This window comes from Adiantum capillus-veneris, chromosome 26 (assembly GCF_014529385.1).
Source record: "Adiantum capillus-veneris isolate H3 chromosome 26, ASM1452938v2, whole genome shotgun sequence".
Lineage (NCBI taxonomy): Eukaryota > Viridiplantae > Streptophyta > Polypodiopsida > Polypodiales > Pteridaceae > Adiantum > Adiantum capillus-veneris.
Window position 1 is genome coordinate 33,693,411 of NC_140956.1, and position 20,914 is coordinate 33,714,324.

General features: G+C 42.6%; 1 protein-coding gene across 1 annotated transcript; it reads left to right on the forward strand.

Annotated features, from left to right (window-relative positions):
* Window positions 1-2,192: 2,192 nt before the first annotated feature.
* On the forward strand, window positions 2,193-6,458 carry LOC147423230 (3-ketoacyl-CoA thiolase 2, peroxisomal-like). The gene is made up of 14 exons (XM_086500907.1): window positions 2,193-2,378; window positions 3,292-3,368; window positions 3,451-3,535; window positions 3,631-3,757; window positions 3,924-4,022; window positions 4,133-4,200; window positions 4,277-4,384; window positions 4,468-4,545; window positions 4,743-4,875; window positions 5,148-5,244; window positions 5,324-5,447; window positions 5,536-5,644; window positions 6,055-6,138; window positions 6,226-6,458. Exons 1-14 carry the CDS (start codon window positions 2,301-2,303, stop codon window positions 6,333-6,335), a joined length of 1,377 nt encoding a protein of 458 aa, XP_086357033.1. The 5' UTR covers window positions 2,193-2,300; the 3' UTR covers window positions 6,336-6,458.
* Window positions 6,459-20,914: the final 14,456 nt, after the last annotated feature.

Consider the following 20,914-nt stretch of genomic DNA (forward strand, 5'->3'; position numbering starts at 1 on the left):
CCCCTCCTAAGTAGCGTTGCTTGTGCATGTCTCAACTCAGTCAAGTCCGCCATGGAAACTTCATGAGAAAGAGAGAGGGTGAGCTCATGCATGTGAAAAATCATGCAAAAGGTATCTGCAACCTTCCTCCTCCCCAGGACCATGACTACTTTAATACCATTGATAGGATAGAGGAATTGAAGCATGCTACTCTCTACCCAAACATACTCCTGTTATAGGCTTCCTAGCCTACCTTTAAGAGACCCCTTGACTTCTCATGCCTAGCCGGCCTTGCCAATCCGTGCCTCCCCTTGGTCCTGATGACAACCCAAAAGAGTACTCAGGAAGTATGGAGCAGTAAGGGTGGTGTACTTTCAAGCTCTCGATAAGAGCGTTGTTTGTGTTGCAGTCAAATGGAATTCTTTGGGATGTTTTGATGAATGTGCGGGGAAGATTTGCCTCTTGATATAGTTTCTTGGACTACGTCATACAAGGATATGTGCAGCAAGGGCATCTATAGGATAATATGTGCTAAAAGGAGGATCTCAGACTGCAATTATAGGAGGACATGCATAGCAAGGGCTTGCAAAATTGTCTAACAAGGATAATGATGAACTTTGCGTTGTGTTCAATAAAACCTTTTAATTGCAAAAAGGTTTTAATGCTTTGTTATCATCACACCAAGTTGGCCTCCCATGCGGTTGGATGTCTTTTGGTTGCATTGGTTTTGGGATATACAAGACATGGGTTAGACTAGGATGTAATTTCTCGGGCAGGATGCTATGGCCATTTTTAATGGATGCGGAGCAATGGTTCGTCTACATATGTGATCTACTATGTTTGTTTTATAGGCATCTAGCTGCATGTTTCAATATTCAAGATGTTGACATAGGCAACTAGACCCATGAATGAATTGTTAGTTAGAGGTCGTAGAAATAAAAAAACATGGTTATGCTTGGGTCAACATGCATGTCAAAGAGTAGTGTCAAAGCACAACCAATTCCTCATGAGTTTGATGCGAGACATGCATTCTCCTATTAGAATGCTTGATTGCAAGCTGTGCCAACCAATCAGGACGAATGTCTTCAACTAATGCAAAGTGAGGCCTTCTTACAAGAGTAATTTCTTGGCCTCTATGTACATGAGGATATGCCTAATAAGGGCTGGCAAAGGCAAAGCATGTAGGATGAGATTGTTAGCCAAGAGCTACTTAAAAAATATGTATGCAAGGACGCGTTCTTTTGATATGCATTGATTGCATGATGTGCCGAAATGAGAGGGACCAAGAAGGTTTGGGCTATTTTCAATGAATCCAAAGTAAGGGTTTCTCCTAGATGTAGCCTGTTAGACCATGATATATGTAGCCAAGACTCGCCACCCCTTTTGGGCGACATTGAGATTGTGCACCATTTTGATCCAAGATTTATCCCAAATGAACGCAAAGTGAGCCAAGAGAAAGTGAACTCAATATAAACCCCAAGTGAACCACATGTGGAACAACGAACTCCGAGTAAAGTACTCCTCGATGTGACCCCACCTATTACATGTGTGAACCAAGAGTGAACTCAAAGTGAACTTTTCCTTTTGAGTTCACAATATGTTTTACTAGCACCCGCATCTCACAATCAAATTGTGATAGCACGATGGCTGAGCCTTGATTTTTGGAGCGATCGAATGGGGGTTGACAACTTGGGTGTGCAATTAGAATTTTGTTCCCTTTTAAATTCAAATGGATTCTTTGGAGAATTTGGGCCGTCGATCCAATCTAGCCCATCCCATGTCAAATAGTCTCGTGGGGCTGTTGATGAAAGATGTGCTCGACAATGCTTGGTCAACATGTATGCCACTAGTTGGATAATATATAAATATATTGGTTTGACTCTAACTCAACACAAATGGAGCTAACGAAGTACACGAAGAAGTATGCTCGATCTTTGCTACTTTGCTGGGCTCAATTCAGATGCAGCTAATGAAGCACTCGTGTAGAAAAACTACTAATAATTATGAGTAGAAAGACAAATCACAAAAGAAAACTCATTATCATTGTGGACTCTAGCCAAAAATTTGCCATCCTTCCCTTGGTACGCAATAAAATCGAAAATTATGTAAATTTTAAGATTTGGTGAGTATACGTCGAGAAAGCGCGAATCATCTCCAATATAAACCGTGCAGGTTAATTGAAATGACGTAAGTGATTAGAAGAGCACTGTTATCCGCAGTATATACACGCACATATTCACATATCCACCGCCTTCTCCGTCCGCACGAAGACGATCGCGCAAGCTGCTGACAGATTCTCGCCCTCCGTTAACACTTTGGCTATGGAGAAGTTCATCCGCAGACAGCAGGTTTTGTTGGAGCATCTGCGTCCTTCCGAAAGTCCCTCTACAAACTTGGTGGTATGTCACTTAAGATTACTTGTTTCCACCTCTTTAGTATCCACACACACACACACACACACACAGAGAGAGAGAGAGAGAGAGAGAGAGAGAGAGAGAGAGAGAGAGAGAGAGAAGAGAGGAGGAGAAGAGTAGTATTTTAACGTCGTTGGAAACTATCCCAAGAGACCTTAAAGATCTATCCGATGAGAGAGACTCTCAAGCCACAAATTTCAATGCTGCAGGCTGTCTTTATAATTAGATTAGTAACCAAATCTGCAGCCCTTGAGAGTGTCTCTGCCTCGTGAGCATGAGCTGTTTGTCGAAGACCTTGCTATCATGCATCAGATTAGTTCAGCCATTCTCTCAAGGACTTGTTATATTGCATTGGAAGACTTTCGCAGATGTGAAGACCTTCAATTTTATTGCTTTTGTATGTAGCATCAAAGACCTCATTGCTATTTCAATGAAGGTTCAGCTAAGTGCGAAGACTTTGATTTTTGTTTAATATGATGTGTGTATGTGTGCGTGTGTGTGTTTTATCCTTTGAAGAAAGTTTTCAAGGATTATTTATGAAACACCCCCTTTAGGTGCAGTTGATAGTGTGCTCGTGGCAAGGTTGGAACTTGAATGTTGTTTTGCAAGCTTTTTTAGCTCGAAGTACTGTATGAGGCAGTGAAGGCACACATCAAATCTTGGTTAAGAGTAGTCCATTCAACTGTTTGGCTTCAAATTTCAATGTCTGCATCGACCTTTATCTGATTCTGATTTTGTCGATGATGATAAAGTTCTTCCTGATTGCTGTCTTGACACTTTCTTCATGTCTTGCTTTCTCATATGTTCATGCCAACTTTGGTTGGACGTGCTTGTTTTACTGCCTGTTTGGTTTGCTGAGGTAACAGGGATTTAATGCTTGATGCTCTGTGCTTCTCAGGCATCACCTTGCGCAGCTGGTGACAGTGCTGCATATGAGAGAACAACCGATTTCTATGATGATGTTGTCATTGTCGCGTAAGACCATTTTTATTGTACAATGAAGGGATTTGCATTTGTTGTCCACTTTTATTTAGTTATGGCTTTAAAATGCTAACAGGGCTTACCGAACACCTGTCTGCAAAGCAAAGAGAGGTGGATTTAAGGACACCTATCCTGATGATTTGTTAGCTCCAGTACTCAAGGTATAGAGGGTTTTAAAGTGTTATTATCAAAGCATATGTCCATACATTGAAGTGTGTAGATTAACTGAGTTTGTGGGTGGCGTTTTTATTAACAGGCAGTGGTTGAGAGAACTGGGGTAAACCCTGCAGAGGTTGGGGATATTGTTGTTGGCACAGTGCTTGCTCCAGGATCACAACGTGCAAATGAGTGCCGCATGGCTTCATTTTATGCTGGATTTCCAGGTACGACTTTTATTCATAGATTATTGTTTCTCAGTAGAGTTTTGAAGGAAACCATGTCTTTCAAACTTGCCTGCATCAGTATTCTTTTTTGTGCTTGCTGCTTTTGGTTCAGATTGTTTAATGTCTCATGAGGAGTAATAACTCTTGTAATGATATGTTATTACAGAAACTGTGCCTGTTCACACTGTCAACAGACAATGCTCCTCTGGTCTGCAGGCTGTAGCTGCTGTTGCTGCATCCATCAAAGCAGGATATTATGATATAGGTGTGTTATAGCTTAAGAACTCCGTGTATGCTCAGAAATGCCTTTAAACCACCCTGGCATCCTCAAGGTGATGCTGCTGTCATTTGACTTTAATATTAACGCTATTTCAGGCATTGGAGCTGGGCTGGAGTCTATGACTGCTAATCCCATGGCCTGGGAAGGATCTGTCAATCCTAGGGTTCGCTTACTACTTCTACTTGCAAATTGCCATTAATTTTATGAATGGTGTACTTAACCAATTGACTGGGTGGTAGGTTGAGACTATTCAGAAGGTTCAGGATTGCCTTTTACCAATGGGCGTCACATCCGAGAATGTTGCTGAGCGGTTTGATGTGTCACGAAAAGCTCAAGATGAGGCTGCGGTAGGCTCTACTATATACCTTATATATGTGTTTGTGTTGTCGGTTCTCTGGTTGATGGCTCGTATGAATTGATTTTTGTCCAGGTAACCTCTCATGCTCGAGCTGCAGCGGCGACTGCGAAGGGGAAGTTCAAAGATGAGATAATACCAGTGGAGACCAAAGTACTCATTTTGTTCATTGCATTGCAGTTGTTTTGAGGAGAGGTGTTTGTCTGTCTGTTTTGGCCAGTAAATTTGAGAGATGGTTGGTTTGCTTCAAATGCTCTTGTATTCGCATGTGCTCCAGTTTCAAAAATATAGGTCCTTGTTTCTTACAATGTCTATAATTGGAATTCATGTGGGGCTTTTTCGTTGTTCAGCTAGTGGATCCTAAATCTGGCGAGGAGAAGCCGGTAGTTATATCAGTAGATGATGGCATCAGACCTGGAACTACACTTGCCGATTTATCAAAGCTGAAACCCGTTTTCAAGAAAAACGGTTCAACAACAGCTGGTAAAGCATCTGTCCCCTGCATTTCTAAGCTTTGTTGGTTTTTATGCCTTACCTTTTCCCTTGTAAAGCGTCAGTAAATTTTCATGTCAATAAGCTTTGATTTTTGTCCCTGCTCAACCAATTGCCTGCTTATATCTTTGCTAGTTGCATTTACTCGGGATGAATTCTTACAATCGGAAATTTCAAAAGCATAGCTCTGATTGGAAGTGTATACAGGTTAAGCACACATCTACTGTCATGTCTCATCTTGTTGCAATTTTGAATGATTGCAGGAAATTCTAGCCAAGTCAGTGATGGTGCCGCAGCTGTCCTGTTGATGAAGCGAGGGCTGGCTCTCAAGAAGAATCTTCCAATTCTGGGTGTATTTAGGTTTGTACGTTCGAGCTATCAAAATCACGCTCTACGTCTTCCAATTGCCTAATTTGTGTTTTATTTTTTTGTACAACAGGAGCTTTGCTGCTGTTGGGGTTGACCCAGCTATAATGGGCATTGGCCCTGCTGTAGCTATCCCAGCTGCTGTCAAAGCTGCTGGACTTGAACTGTCTGACATTGATCTATTTGAAATAAATGAGGTGACTGCTCTGCATTGCTTTTTTCTCGGCCCGGACGATTGTTCTATTTAGAAGTTGTGTGCTTGAGCTCTCTACTATTTGTTGGCAGGCCTTTGCTTCTCAGTTCACATACTGTCTCCAGAAGTTGGAATTGGATCCTGAGAAGGTGAATGTAAATGGCGGTGCAATTGCAATGGGGCATCCTCTTGGAGCAACAGGCGAGTCAAATTTAAAGATTGCTGTGATTTTTCTGGAGACAAGTTTTGAAGTGTGCTGTGATACATGTACAAGTTTTTTGAGCGAAAAAGCGGAAGCCTTGATTTAGCTTTTGAAGGTTTATAGTTTTTTTTTGTGGGAGGGCGGGGTTGGGGGGGGGGGGGGGGGGGGGGGGGGGGGGGGGTGATGGTTTATACCCACTATTGGGCACTGACGACACTAGTAGGGATGCCCAGAATAGTAGGCATGATGGAGCTGATGATTATATTGTCTTCAGAGTGACTACCATGAGTCTATACTGTGCACTTTCTTTTCCTTTAAAGTGAATCTGGGCTTATCCTGGATTCCTCTAGGTATTGTGCGGTTGAATTTATTTAGTGTTTTGAGTCCATTCTCTATTTTTCTCTCCCAGGCGCACGTGCCACAGCAACACTTCTTCATGAAATGAAGCGACGCGGCAAGGACTGTCGATTTGGAGTTGTCTCTATGTGTATAGGTAAGGCTATTTTAGCTACTGCAAGTGATCTGTACAGTTCATGTATCTTTTTGCAAGGACCGACCCACCTACCTTATAATTTTGCAGGAACTGGAATGGGTGCTGCTGCCGTTTTTGAACGGGGGAGTATTGTGGATTCACTAAGCAATGTGCGACCGATACAACAGAACAACCAACTTTCTCGTGATGCACAGTAGGATTGCAGAAGAAAGTGTTGTACATGATCATCAAATTCTCTTTCTTAATGTCCCATAAGGATTTGATATCTGAATAATATGTTGCCATTTCTGCAAGGAAAAATATACTGCAATTTATGTGCTTCTATAAGTATCGCTCTTTTTCCTTTTAGGGATCTGTTGGTTTCCTAACTGATGCTGGACTTTGGAATTATTTCCTTGCATTTTGGTGCGTTTGTAGGTGAGGAAATTAATTAACAATTTTAGGCTACATGTTTGTGGAGGAGTGGAGATCAATGTCTGGAAGCCTGTTTTGTAATGAGGCTCTATGGACATGTTCCCTTCACAGAGGAAGGAGAAAAGAGGTGAAGTTTAAACATTATCTGAAAGATATATATCCGAAGAGTCTTGAACTGAAGACCTGATAGAAATGCTATTCCATCTCTCTCTCTCTCTCTCTAAGGTCTCTTGCGATAGTTTCCTACGACTTTAAAATACTCTTTCTTCTCCTCTCTCTCTCTCTCTCTCTCTCTCTCTAAGGTCTCTTGCGATAGTTTCCTACGACTTTAAAATACTCTTTCTCTCTCTCTCTCTCTCTCTCTCTCTCTCTCTCTCTCTCTCTCTCTCTCTCTCTCTCTCTCTCTCTCTCTCTCTCTGTGTGCGCTTGGATTTCCTCAATTCAATCGCTCGGTCAATCAGCGTGCCTCTAGTGTGAGACGAGAGGGAGCTCTGCTGTGGGAGTGGCTCTTGCGGCTGTCCCGTGTCTACTCTGAAAAAGTCTGTGATCCGTCTTTGAGATTGGCTAGCCTCTCCATTCATCAGGCTATCTCTGTGTCTGCGCAGCTCGAGCAAGAACAAACCCAGACATCTCTGATCTTCGTATCCCATGACTCTTGACAGTGGTCCAAAACCCTCTCTGAACAGGCAGTGGAATCGGCCTCGTATCTCGTAGTAGACGGGGCAGCGGCATGTATAGTGTAGCTCTGTCTCAGGTTCGATGTTACACAAGGGGCATGTCCTGTCTTCTGTTGGTACTCCGCTGTATCTCCCAGTTTCAATCCGCAACTGGTGAGAGGATGTGCGTAACTGGCCAATAGCACATCGTATCCCATGAGACAAGTGGGTATCCGGGTCTCGTCACAAAACCATCTTCCGTAAGCTGGAGAAGGTGGTCTTTGTAGAAAGCCAACTTCGTGCCCAATTCCTGTGCTGGTTGTATCTATGTCCTCCTGGTGTCTAGCTGGGTCAGGTCTTGGCGGATGAGCTTGGTGATCTCTGACTGTGTAAGAGTGAGAGATGGTGCATCTAATGAGTAATGGAATGGTGGCAGCCTGTCGATGCTGAACCCATGTGCCTGAAAGCATGATGTCATCTCCCCATACCAGCATGTTGTATCTCCTTGTATGGCTAATTGTCGAGAGGATTCAAGTGCTATGCGAGCATATCTGTTTCTAGGAAGTTTCTAGGAGTTACTATTGAAGGAACTCTCTTTAATTCTCTCTCTCTCTCTCTCTCTCTCTCTCTCTCTCTCTCTCTCTCTCTCTCTCTCTCTCTCTCTCGGCTAGCTTTGCCTGCTGCTCGCACGTGCGCCCTGCTGCCCCCGTTGTGCTGCTGCCCTGGCCCCCCCCCCCCCCCCCCTCTCTGCCCCTCGCGCCCCTCGTGCTGCACCCTCGCGCCCACCCCACCCTTGCATTGCACCCACGTGCCCGCCTCACTGTCCCCCCGCCTCTGCCCCTTGCTGCCTGAGCTGCACCATCGCGCCCGCCCTGCCTTGCACCCACGCGCCCCGTCGCCCTCCCCCCCCGTTGCCCTGCCCTGTTCGCTTGCTGCACCCCCCTCTGCAGGCCCACCTTCCCCTCCCCCTCCCCGCATGCCACGCGTAGGATGTCCCTCCCCCTTCCTCTACGCATAGGGTTTCAAACCCCCCTCCCCCCCCCTCAATGTTTTAACGCGTAGGATGTCCCCTCCTTCTTCTACGTGTAGGAAGTAAATTTTTTATTTTTTATTTTTTTTATTTTAAAAAAAAACCCTCTACCCCCTCCTCCCCCATTCTCTTTACCATACCTTAAACCCCCCCCCCCCCCTTCATACTTTACCCCCCCTCTCTCTCCCCCTCTCTCCCGTCTGTAACTATCGACGCCCCTCTCTAGTCGTATCGCCTCACGCTCCCCCCCTCGCCGCGCCCGCCGCTGGTGTGGGTGTACACGCGTCTTCTCCCTTGCGGATGGCTCCCCCTCTCGCCCAGCTGCCGCGCCCGTTGCTAGTGTGGGTGCACACGTACATCTAACCCCCCCCCCCCCTTGCGGACGGTGATCAAGCATGAGGAAGATGAACGATAAAGGAGACCCCCTGGAAAATGCCATTCAAAAATGCAAAGAGGAAATGACGGAGACCATTACCAAGATGAACCGCAATCTCTGGGGTACAATAAACATGCTCGAAGGACGCGTGTTGATCCAAGAGAGCAAGATAAGCACGTTGGAAGACCGAGTGACGACCCAAGAGGAAGAGATCGCGTCACTCAAAGAAAGATCTCGCCGAAGCACGATCAAGAAACACACTGGAAGAGGGCGAACTGCAACCCTCAGTAATCGAAGAAATCAACACGATCAAGGAGCAAGTACGGGCCATCCAAGAGGGAGAAGAGCAGCACAAAGAAATGACGACTTCTTGGGTGAATGTTCTTACCAAAACTCAACAGAAGGCGGACGAAGTCGAGAAATGGATCAAGGTGGCCAAGAAAGGGAAAGGCAAGGAGATAACGCCCACGTCTACACCCAACAACATCATTAATCAGACACTCGAGGAGCAGAGGAGAAGGGTGCGCGCTTTACATGTGAGAATTTGCGGTCTTAAAGACAAAGGCAATGTGGACGAAGAAGTAAAAGAACTCAGCCTTGATGGGGATTCATGAGCCGACGCACACAAGGGCATGGAGAGTGGGCAACATAAAGAAAAATGGAAGCAGTGGAGAAACCTCAAAAGAAAGAGCACTCATCCTCCGTTTTCCCTCCATGGAAGCGAAGAAGTCCTTCTTGAAGAAAAGACCAACTCTTAAAGAGACTGGCATCTTTCTCGGGGATGATCTCACCCTCTCGCAGATCGCTCATATGCAGGAAGTAATGCCGGAGATTAGAGCGGCAAGAGAAAAAGGCAAGATCGCTTTTTATCGAGACGGAAAAGTGGTAATACTAGAGCGACGCTCCACATGACGGTGTGAGACTTATGGGACCACACTCAAAGTAGCTGCCTAGAACTGCAATGGATCTATGCGTCTTGATGTGGGAGCTTTTGAGGATAGCTTTACTGGAAGAGACATCATCTTTTACTCTTGAGACACACTAGGCCCCTGGGCAATCCATGCCACACATGAGTGGATACAGGTGGGAGACAGCCTACAGACAGGAGACACGCTCAGAGCACAGAGGGCGGGGCTTGTGGGGAGTGGCAGTGTTATTTAGAGAGGATCTGCAGCCACTGATACACATAGCCCGCAGGGACGAGCAAGCTAGGTACATGTGGGTGAGACTAAAAGCAGAGACAAGCAGATACCTCTATCTAGCTATTTGCTACTTTCCCCCGAGTACATCAGTTTATGCATCACCCAGAGCACAGTCCCCTTTCTCTATTTTGGATGATGACATATGGGAGTTCTCTAGGGATGGTGACATTATCATCCTAGGGGACTTCAATGCTAGGACTGCCCATCACCAGGCAGTGTTTTATGATACTTCAGAGGAGATGCTAAGAGAGCTAGATGTAGCAGAGACGGGCCTTTCCAAACTATCACACGATGTGGAATATACTGAGTATGGGCGACACCTGATAGACATGGGCATTGCACATGGATTGGCCATCTTGAACGGCCTACAGAGATATCCTGCTGCGGGAGGTTTTACATGCTCCCCACACAGACATGGAGCCAGCACTGTGGACTATGTCATGGCACAGCCGAATCTCATCTCTAGTATCCAGGATCTCACAGTTGGGCCCAGATCGGTCGGGGTGGCAGTGGATCATGCTGTGGTGTCGATGACCATCTCCTTCCAGTTCAGTGTAGCACACAGGCCACGAGTAGCAGCCCCCACTCGCTACACATTCACACGAGAGACGGATTCTGTATACATGGACGAAATCTACAGACGCCTATGCACTGAGGACCCAGGGCGACCTCTGGAGGAGCTAACTACTATACTGACACAAACATTACATGAGGCAGCAGCAGAAGCATACCCACACACCAAGCTTGAGCAGAGCCGCCGATCAGGGAGCATGCCTCAAAACAGTTGGTACGATGAGAAGTGCCGTGAGACTTCAGAAGGAGGTGCTGTTGGGGGACGTCACTCACAGACAGTCACAGATTGACTTCCAACGCCTGGTGCGGCGGAAGAAGAGGGCTTTTTTGGCTCGACTCGAGCAGGATCTATATCAGCTATTCTTGAGTCGGGACTCGCGTGAGGCGTGGCGGCTCTTTCATGAGCAGTCCCCCCCCCCCCCCCCCCCCCCCCCCCCCCCCCCCCCCTTGCGATTTCCTCCGCAGAGACCTGGGGTCAGTACGCATCATCTCTGTACACAGTATATGGACAGCCGCCCCTCCTCGACCCCCCCGATCCATGCCCACACGCATGTGTCTTTTTCACCGCTGAGATGGTGAAGAAAGCTATTGACAGGATGAAGATTGGGAGAGCATATGATCATGACGGCCTAGTTGCTGAGCATTTCATGCATGCCAAAGACCTACTAGCAAAGCTTCTAGCAGTTATGTTTAACCGTGCAATGTGTGAGGGCCTACCGGACACTTGGAGCCTATCTACGATCGTACCTATCTTCAAATCAGGAGACCCCATGGAGCCTGGGAATTATCGCACTATTATGATTGGGCACACACTGGCACGGTTGTATGCATCCATTCTTGAGCAACAGTTGAGTAGATGGGCAGAGAGGGAGGGAATACGTGCAACTGGGCAGGCAGGATTCAGGAGAGGCTTCTCTACTCTTGACCATATCCTGACACTCAGGGCCATCATCGAGGAAGGTAGATCTCATGGGAGACGGATCTATTGTAGCTTTGTGGACTTCCGCAAAGCTTTCGACACAGTACCCAGAGCTAGACTGATGCGCAGACTACAGGAAATGGGAGTACCCACAGAACTCATTTGGGGGACCATGGCATTGTACATATCAGTAGTAGGGCATGTACGCACCCCGGAGGGACTTTCTACACCGGTTCACTCCACTATTGGGGTGAAGCAGGGCTGCCCGCTCTCTACTACTGTTTTCGGTATGTATGTGGATGAGATTTCTGACTACATTGACACCGATGGAGATAAAGGTGCTCAGTTGGCAGGGACATGGATTCCACTTTTGTTATATGCTGATGACATAGTGTTGATCTCCGAATCCCCAGAGGGAATGCAACGTCAACTGGATGCTTTGCATATGTTTGCCCACGAAAGTGGTTTGTTTGTCAACCTGGGTAAAACCAAGGTTATGGTGTTTAATACCACCCCAGGGCCCACAGTGGATCAGGAGGTCAGCACCTACATTCACGTACGGCCAGGAGACTGTGGAATACACAGACGCTTACACTTCTTACCTTGGAGTGGTTTTCAGCGGACCTGCATTCTCACTCAGAAGAGCAGCTGAGACCAGACTTACTAGAGCCCACGCAGCATTGGGTAGATTGGAAAGGATGTGTTCGCAGGTTCAGTTTCAGGAGCCACGGATGAAGCTCTGGCTCTTTAACACCTTGGTGGCTTCAGCATTGCTTTATGGAACCGAGATATGGGGACCTTCACTGGATCACCACGGGAGGCCGGGTCGCACAGACGGTTGGGGGAACATGGAGAAACCTCTCGTCTCTATGATCTCGCGGCTCATTAGAGCCAAGGCATCAGTACCGCGAGCCATTATCCGAGCAGAGCTAGAGGCCCCCCCCACTAGTGGTGGAGGCGCTAACCAGATCAGTCTCCTTCATAAACCGCACATGGGAACTTCCTAGAAACAGATATGCTCGCATAGCACTTAAATCCTCTCGACAGTTAGCCATACAAGGAGATACAACATGCTGGTATGGGGAGATGACATCATGGTTTCAGGCACATGGGTTCAGCATCGACAGGCTGCCACCATTCCATTACTCATTGGATGCACCATCTCTCACTCTTACACAGTCAGAGATCACCAAGCTCATCCGCCAAGACCTGACCCAGCTAGACACCAGCACAGGAATTGGGCACGAAGATGGCTTTCTACAGAGACCACCTTCTCCAGCTTACGGAAGATGGTTTTGTGACGAGACCCGGATACCCACTTGTCTCATGGGATACGATGTGCTATTGGCCAGTTACGCACATCCTCTCACCAGTTGCGGATTGAAACTGGGAGATACAGCGGAGTACCAGCAGCAGACAGGACATGCCCGTTGTGTAACATGGAACTTGAAACAGAGCTACACTATACATGCCGCTGCCCCGTCTACTACGAGATACGAGGCCGATTCCATTGCCTGTTTAGAGAGGGTTTTGGACCACTCTCAAGAGTCATGGGATACGAAGATCAGAGATGTCTGGGTTTGTTCTTGCTCGAGCTGCGCAGACACAAAGATAGCCTGATGAATGGAGAGGCTAGCCAGTCTCAAAGACGGATCACAGACTTTTCAGAGTAGACACGGGACAGCCGCAAGAGCCACTCCCATAGCAGAGCTCCCCCTCGTCTCACACCAGAGGCACACTGATTGACTGAGCGATTGAATTGGGGAAATCCAGGCGCCCGCGACTGTGAAGAACTACACAGCATCGACGGAGGCTACGACAGAAAATTCGGAGCACGTTGGCCAGGCATGCATGACGCCCGGTTAGACTACTAACCATGGAGGAAATTGATGAGATTCGCCAACGACCGATGATAGATCTCTTGTGATTCAGCTATCCCAACAAGCTGCCCATTTTTTGCTTAGTTTGTTGCTTGGCTCACATCGACCAGCTTAGGACCCCATAGTATATATCTTTGTTTTGTACTGTTGGTAGGTTATTTTGTTACTCTGACTTTGTATCAGATCCACCACTTTGTAACTTTCGGGTCTCATAGGTCATTATGTATGGCCTTTTGAAGACGTTAATATAACATTTCATTTCATTTCATTTTCATTTCTCTCTCTCGTGTGTGCGCATGCTCAAAGCGAGCAGGCTCACACGCATGAGACTCTGTCATCCTTTCCTGAAAGTAGTCTGACGCGCGCCGCATTGAAAATCGAAATCTCTCAATCTTTTTAGGAGCTTCCGATCCGCGGAGCGACCCAAGTGTGTTTGAGACCAGTGTCCTTTCCTTTTTGCTGCCTTTTCTATTGTAAGTAGGTGTGTGAGTGTATGAGAATCATAGCGGCTGGCGAGCCGTGCTTGTATGCTGTACAGGTTTGTTAATCTTGAGCACTGAACTCAGAAAATGATTACTGTTACATGCCCGTTTTAAATTCCTCAATGAAGCAAATTGTGCTCATGATACCTAACTCTGCCAGCTCTACATTATTGCAATTTCAATGCTGGGTTGGATTCATTTCGAAGGTTCGACTGCTCTCCTCACGAATGCAGCTTCTAATGCATGCTAAAACCGTGGATGTACTGATGGGGTAGTGCTTTGCTTTGAATGATGGGAACATTTATTTCTTTGCGAGACAAGGTTTGTATATAAAAACTTTCGTAGTCCTACTTGTGTCTACAGGATGCTTCACACTAGAAGAATATAACTCTTCCAAATTCTCAAAACTGGCTGGCCTGAGATTTCATTGGAGTTTTCTTGCTTTGTTATTCAATCGGATGAGATCATGAGACAATGTGATTTCCATGTGAGATCATATTGAAAATTGCCCATGTTTGAATAAGATAGCTCCTTGATAGGTCCTTTGAAGGTGCTTTTGGGGGAACTAAAAATGAAAGGGTTCTCTTACACTTCATTTTGAAGCCTCAACACTAGTTCTGTAATTGGACACTCATATACTAAAGTGTCTTGTTTTCGGAACAACTCGTTATAATTATTTAGTGAATCTAGTAGTTTGAGTATTGTCATTTATGAAATTAAAAAATATCATAAATTTTGTTTGCAATTCCAATGGGAGAGTTTATACACTTTGCATTTATAACATTACTTTATGCACCAAGGAAGACTATCAAACCTTCACAGATTCCTTTATCAAACTATCAAACCTTAACATTACTTTATGCACCAAGGAAGACTATCAAATTTTGTTTGCAATTCCAATGGGAGAGTTTATACACTTTGCATTTATAACATTACTTTATGCACAACAATTTTTACAAGGCTTCAATGTTCATTGTAAGGGAGGCATATACAAGGATCCTAAGAGTCAACTCCATTCCACTCCACGTTAAGATGTTTACAATTTACAAATATAAATTCAAATGATCCGAAATAGAGTCTCTCTCCCTTGCAATTGCTGCCAATAAGCGATGATAGTCTTTCTCAATTTTGAACATGGAATACATAAGATCATCGAACATAATTTATACGTTTGTGCATGTTCTGTGTCAATTATGAGGTAAAGAACATAACAAAATTAGTAGTATTGCAAAAATTAAAACCATATAAGATTATGGCGGTAAATTTTAAAATGGAAAAATCATAAAAATTTCGGGTAGCTTTAACAAAATTTCTCATCAAAATGAGATTTTTTCAGAGTTCAAGGTTTATGGATAGGAAAACTTATTATAACAAGAACTCAATCTTCATAACTTAGTTCTTAGGCCAATTTTTTGTTATAATGGAAAAACTCAAATCTTAAAAATGATGATAGAGAGGAAAATTTTGGTCCCTCTTTCATTAACATCATGCGGTTATGGAGCAAAATTTAAGGTCCACAATGTATCTATAGGCCAACACCAATCAATTAAGCATTTTTCAAGGTTCCAATTCCACAATAGCCTTGTGATTTAAGTTCATTAAAAAAAAATTATATTGTAAAGTTTCTTGCAAAACAACTATTGCTACAAACAACCAATGAAAATGTGCATATAGATTTTCCAATTGTATCCATATGAGATATTTGTATACAACTAGATGATAGGAATAAACAAATCCAAAAGTGGACTTTATTTTAAGGTTAATTATTGATGTATAAAAAATAATAACATAAATCACATAAATCACTAAATGTGACTTGTATAACCGACAAATAGTATCACCTTATGTAATGATGTGGTAGACCTAGTACATATGACACATAAGAAGATGCAAATTTAGATGAACTAAATATCTTAAGTGGTCATTAATTGAATTCACAAACATTGCATATTTGATCCACTCTACTTTTTATATTTAATTCTAGTCACACATTTTTTTTTAACATGAGAGTTGCAAAAATATCAAGCATATATATAAGTATTTACCATGAATTATTGTATGGACCTTGCTTTTTTTGTTATTGTTTTAAACTAGGGTACAATTTTACTAAAATATCAATCACTGTTTTTTTAGGTGCTTTTCATAAGTAAAGTTACTATTGAGGTTGTGTACAAAAGTGACGGATTATAATTTTTATCAGTACTTAGGATTACATTTTATAAGTTTGCAAAAGCATTTCTTAAGATCTTTTCTAGATTTCATGTACTATTTTACTTGAATTCGTGAAAAAAGGACAATGTCTTTTTTGGTACCAAACTAGTGTTAAATGGGGTACATGATCTCTTCCGTAGGGGGTCCTTTAACCACCCTCTAGAACGAAAACAACCCTGTCTGACTTGGTATTCTAGATCATTTCAACTTTTGACCTTAAAGAAGAGGTCGTTCTCTCTACAAGTTTTTGAATTTTTCAAGCGCACAAGCCTTTGCCATGGGGTAGTGTGAATTGTGAAAAGGGCAACTTCTAAATTTTAGATGGCCCTAAGTATTAGAAGTTCTAGTACTTCTAAATTATACAAAATTTCATTTCGGGTAAAAATAGTATCTACATGATTGAAAATACAATCCCCATTGTTTAACAGAAATTCCCTATGAGATAAGAGCTACACAAATTTTCTCTTTGTTTTAGAATTTGAGACCACCTAAAGTGAGTTAGTCCTTAGCAATATGCATCAAACTATATTTTGTTAACAATGAAGTACAAGCGGATTCAAAATGAAAGCTCTTATTTAGTTGCTAATTTTATAACATACCCCCAAGTTTGAAGACAACAACAATTCATTGTAAATGCGTCAATCAACGGTCTTCTCAATCGATGGTCTACTCATAATGCTTGAATCATTGACGATATGTATATAATGTTTGTGTGCTGACTCAATTGATGAATACACAAGAATGGGTGTTGATTCAATTGACACTACAATAGGTATATATAGTATGATAATAGCATTTTGAAACTTGAAAACTTCAAAAATTTGCATGCCTCGGATGCTTTGCAAATAAGTATTGTCTCAATTGACACTACACAAACTTTTTGCCTCAATTACCATTGTGCACAAGATTTAACAGTATATTATCTCACTCCACAATGTATGTGTATGTGTGATTGTTATAGACTAGCGTGGATGATAGGCAATCATGGTCAAAATTCTCTCAAGCGTCAAAACTTCACTATCATCTTCTAGAAGGGGGCTACTAGTCAGGTGCAATGGGAAGATTGCCTTTAACTGAACATAATAAATGTGGAAAGAATTATGTATATGCCAATGAGAAGGCAATTCAAGTATGCAAGCATATCGTTAATCTTTTGTATAATCGTGGGGCAAGCTTAACTTTGGGATACTTTTCAATGTTTCTTGAGTCTCTTTTTCTTTAATTCAAAGCCATAGATATCGGTTTCCTTTATGAGTAATAAGTAGCCATAAACTGACCCACATTGTGTTTAGTGTTAGGTCAATAAACTTTTATTTACAAAAAAAAAGGGTCGAAATACCTTGTGTCCCATGTATGGTAGCATATGCATTTATTGTAATACCAATGGTCAAAAAAGTATAGTCTCACATAACTTACTGTGCAAAAGGAGAAAACCATTAAAAAATGAGTAATAATGGGTTGAAACTTGTATGAATGATTTTACTCAAAGCAGAAGAAAAAATCATTATCATTAATTCAGTTTGATCTTGATGCTTATCCAAATCTAGAGTGGCGCGTACATTTTGCTGAAGAATAAGGCTTTCTTACAAGAGGTTTAACACGGTAATTGGGAGCAATGTATCCACAACCGTTACACTTAAAACAAATAAGATGAGTGTCCTATAGATGTGATTGCAAACTATTGTGTTTCGGTTGAGGATTTGAATTTACATTGAAAGAGATAAACAAAGATTTGCTTGATACATGATGAGAGGGATAAGTGAGTGTATGTGGTGTTTGATTGCTTGTCTGTCTATACACTTGTTATTGAACAAAATTATAGCATTGAGGATTGTTGTTAGAATAGGTGGGTCCCAAAGAAAACTTTGAGCTAAAGAGGCTTGCAATTCTTTTGTGAGAGATTGAAACTTCTCTTAGCACAGGAACTTGCCTCGTATAAAGCTAAAAACTTCAAGTACATTTAATTCACTGTCACTATCTCAAGTGCATCTTTGTATTTTTCTTACAATGTGCCATTTGTTGGCAAATCTCTTTGTGTACTGGAAACTGTATCACGTTGAACCCAACCAAATTACTCCAAGTGTGATGAGTATAGAGATAAAACTTTGAAGGTAAAAAGTTCCTAGGACGGAGGAAAATCTTGGCTATCGGTGCTTAAAAGTTCTCAAAAGAACATGATAATGGATGGCTGCCTTGATAGCCGATGTAATTATGGTCTCTGGATGATGTCATGGCTCAATACGAGCATGACAAGACATTGTAATTTTTTGGGTTGATTAATACAATTCACTCACACTTGTGAGTTTTTGAAAAAAAAAAAAAAACTTTGAAGGTAAAAAGAACTTATCGTAAGCTTGAAATTCATTTCAAGTGGAGCCTTAATGCTCTCTCTCAAAAAAAAAAAAGTGATTAGTCGCACATTTAATCTTTGCAAGCTCTAAATATCTCTTTGCAAAGATGTAATCATCAGATTGACTAAGTGATGAAAGAATATTCTCAACTTTTGCTCACCTTTATACTTATGAAATGTAAAGGAACAACGTTTGCTAGTCTCTAGATCCTTACATCGATTTTTCTCGATTGCCAATTTCTCTTTCAATAACTCCATAAGATATTGACTTTTGGGACCAGAAAGTGGCAAGTGTGACACTTTTTTAGAGAATTTGGTTTGACACCACTCCTAGAGTTTTTATTTAAAGGAGCCGTGGTGTCATCTTGACGGTGTAGGAAAGGGCCTTTGTTTAGAAAAAGAGGTGTAATGCAAATTATGTGGAAAAGGTAAAAGGAGTAACCTTGTCCAGGGATTAATTCATGAGCGATGAATAGTCAAGTGGTGAAATACTTGGCTCCTCAACATGAACGATGAATAGTGAAGTGATAAAACACTTGGCTCCTCACCTTGATGTGATTGCGGATTCCCACATCCGTGGTGCCAACGACATGCAAACTATGGCCAGTAATGCCTTTGAATGTCAATGGCACGGTCTATACATTGGTCACCGCCTTGGTCGTAAGACTTAGGAGTAGGCTTATAGGGCATTGCAAGTCCTCAATAGTTAAGAGAAGGGATTTTTTACAGCTTGTCTATTTTTACAAATGGTTCACTATTACCAGACTTCTTCCTTAGGTTGCACTTAGGCTCTAACGTCACTATTGTATGAGACAATATGTAGATACGGTGCAAACAATATGTAGATACAGTGAAACGGTGTGCACTAAAGAAAGAAATGTAAAGGTGTGTATAATTGTGTCTATTTTGTCCCCATGCATGAGTGAGCTCTCCCTTGTCCATGTTTAAGAGTAGACTCATATGGCGTTGCAAATACTTGGTGGTGGAGAGGAGTTTGAGAGGAAGTCCTCTATCTCCCACCTTCTTTCTTTTGTTGCTGCACTGCACTGATAAGTCAATGCACATATATTGCGTCCAATCCCGCCTTTTCGCAATTGAGCTCCTCCCTTATGCATGTGTTTGCTTTAATTAGTTAACCTAAAAAATAGGAGCTAAAAAATAAGAGATACACAACACTTTTGATAAAAATACAATCTCCTTATCGGACAAAGAGTTTTCATGGTTTGAAAAATATCTCATATGAATTGATAGCTATGTAGAGTTTTCTCTAAAGTGTAGAAGTGGTGGCCCTTTGAAGTGAATCAGTCGTACTCTGCATCAACTTATCTATCGACATGTCAATCACACATTGGATCAAATTTCCATGAGCATAATATCCAATATAGATTAAAAATAACGAAATATTATCTAAGTGATGTGAGAGAGAGAGAGAGAGAGAGAGAGAGAGAGAGAGAGAAAACTTGACTTGATTTTGTTGTTGTAGTTATCCATACTAGAGGGGGGCCCTGCAACTTTATAAGGAGCACCTTTCACAAACTAGACCTCGCTTGAAACTTTTACCAGCCATATATATGGATCGAATTCAATTTGTCGTTTTGTGAGAAAATATAGGAGTGAAGCCATGGAATTCACATTCTTAAACTCTTTTTGTGTGACGATAAAGTGGGAATTTTGGCCTAGTGTACATAATGAATAGAGTCTGCAATGGTCTTCAAACTACTTTTACTAAGTAATTGTTTTTCTGAAATGCCTACTAGTGTGAACTTGATAAAGTTTCTGGCATTGAGGTATAATACTAGAAAAAAATAGTTCACCATTGAGTATCATACTGTGGGAAATATTGTTTGGTTTTTAATTAGCCGTAATGCACTCTTCAAATAGTTCACCATTGAGTATCATAATGTGGGAAATATTGTTTGGTTTTTAATTAGCCGTAATGCACTCTTCAAAGTTGATTTGATTGCAACAAGAAGAAGTACATTGGATTTATTTAATTTATGAACTTGTGTATTTGAAACTGGGATATCAATGACTAATAATGTTTAGCTAAATAGATGAGGAGTGGATCGTACTCTCCAAGCTTCAATGGTGAGCTAGCAATCTATGGAGGGTGTAGCCTCAAGCTCACCATGGCATTAGAGTTAGAGTAATGAAGATTAGAGTTAGGGTTGCACTTAAAGCAAGAGCATAAAGTTAAGAGTGTAGACACAATGACAAAATCCAAAGTGCAAGTGATTAATTAGAAAGTAGCCTCTATATGGGTTTGGCGTTTTACAATCATTGGCTAGATGGGTTGCATCTTTTTGCTATTGGACCATTGCCATCTTTTCATCCATCCTAGTAGACAAGGGGTCATTCCCATGTGGTACCACAAGTGTGTTCTTACCCTAACAATCGCCCCCTTAAGCCAACGCTTGGGGCAAAATACAAATCTGTTGTTTTTGTCATAAAACACTCCTAGGTTTATAGGATTTAGCTACCTTGATTCAACATGTTGGTGCTCATTGGATTTAACACTTCACGGTTTCCAACTGGATACATCGTGGCGATTCTCAACGGATTCAACAACCATGGTTCAATGTCTCATGATACATCATAGCGGTTCTCTACCGGATTCATCACTACGGCTCACAAAAGAGACTTAAGGTAGATTCTCTAATGACCTAGGGTGATACAAAATTCA

Bases quoted from the DNA above. Each gene is read 5' to 3' on its own strand.
- LOC147423230 (XM_086500907.1), top strand. From the start codon at position 2,301: ATGGAGAAGTTCATCCGCAGACAGCAGGTTTTGTTGGAGCATCTGCGT. The intron at 3,758-3,923 runs GTACGACTTTTA...ATGTTATTACAG, and splicing joins ATTTTATGCTGGATTTCCAG to AAACTGTGCCTGTTCACACT. The intron at 4,201-4,276 runs GTTCGCTTACTA...ACTGGGTGGTAG, and splicing joins AAGGATCTGTCAATCCTAGG to GTTGAGACTATTCAGAAGGT.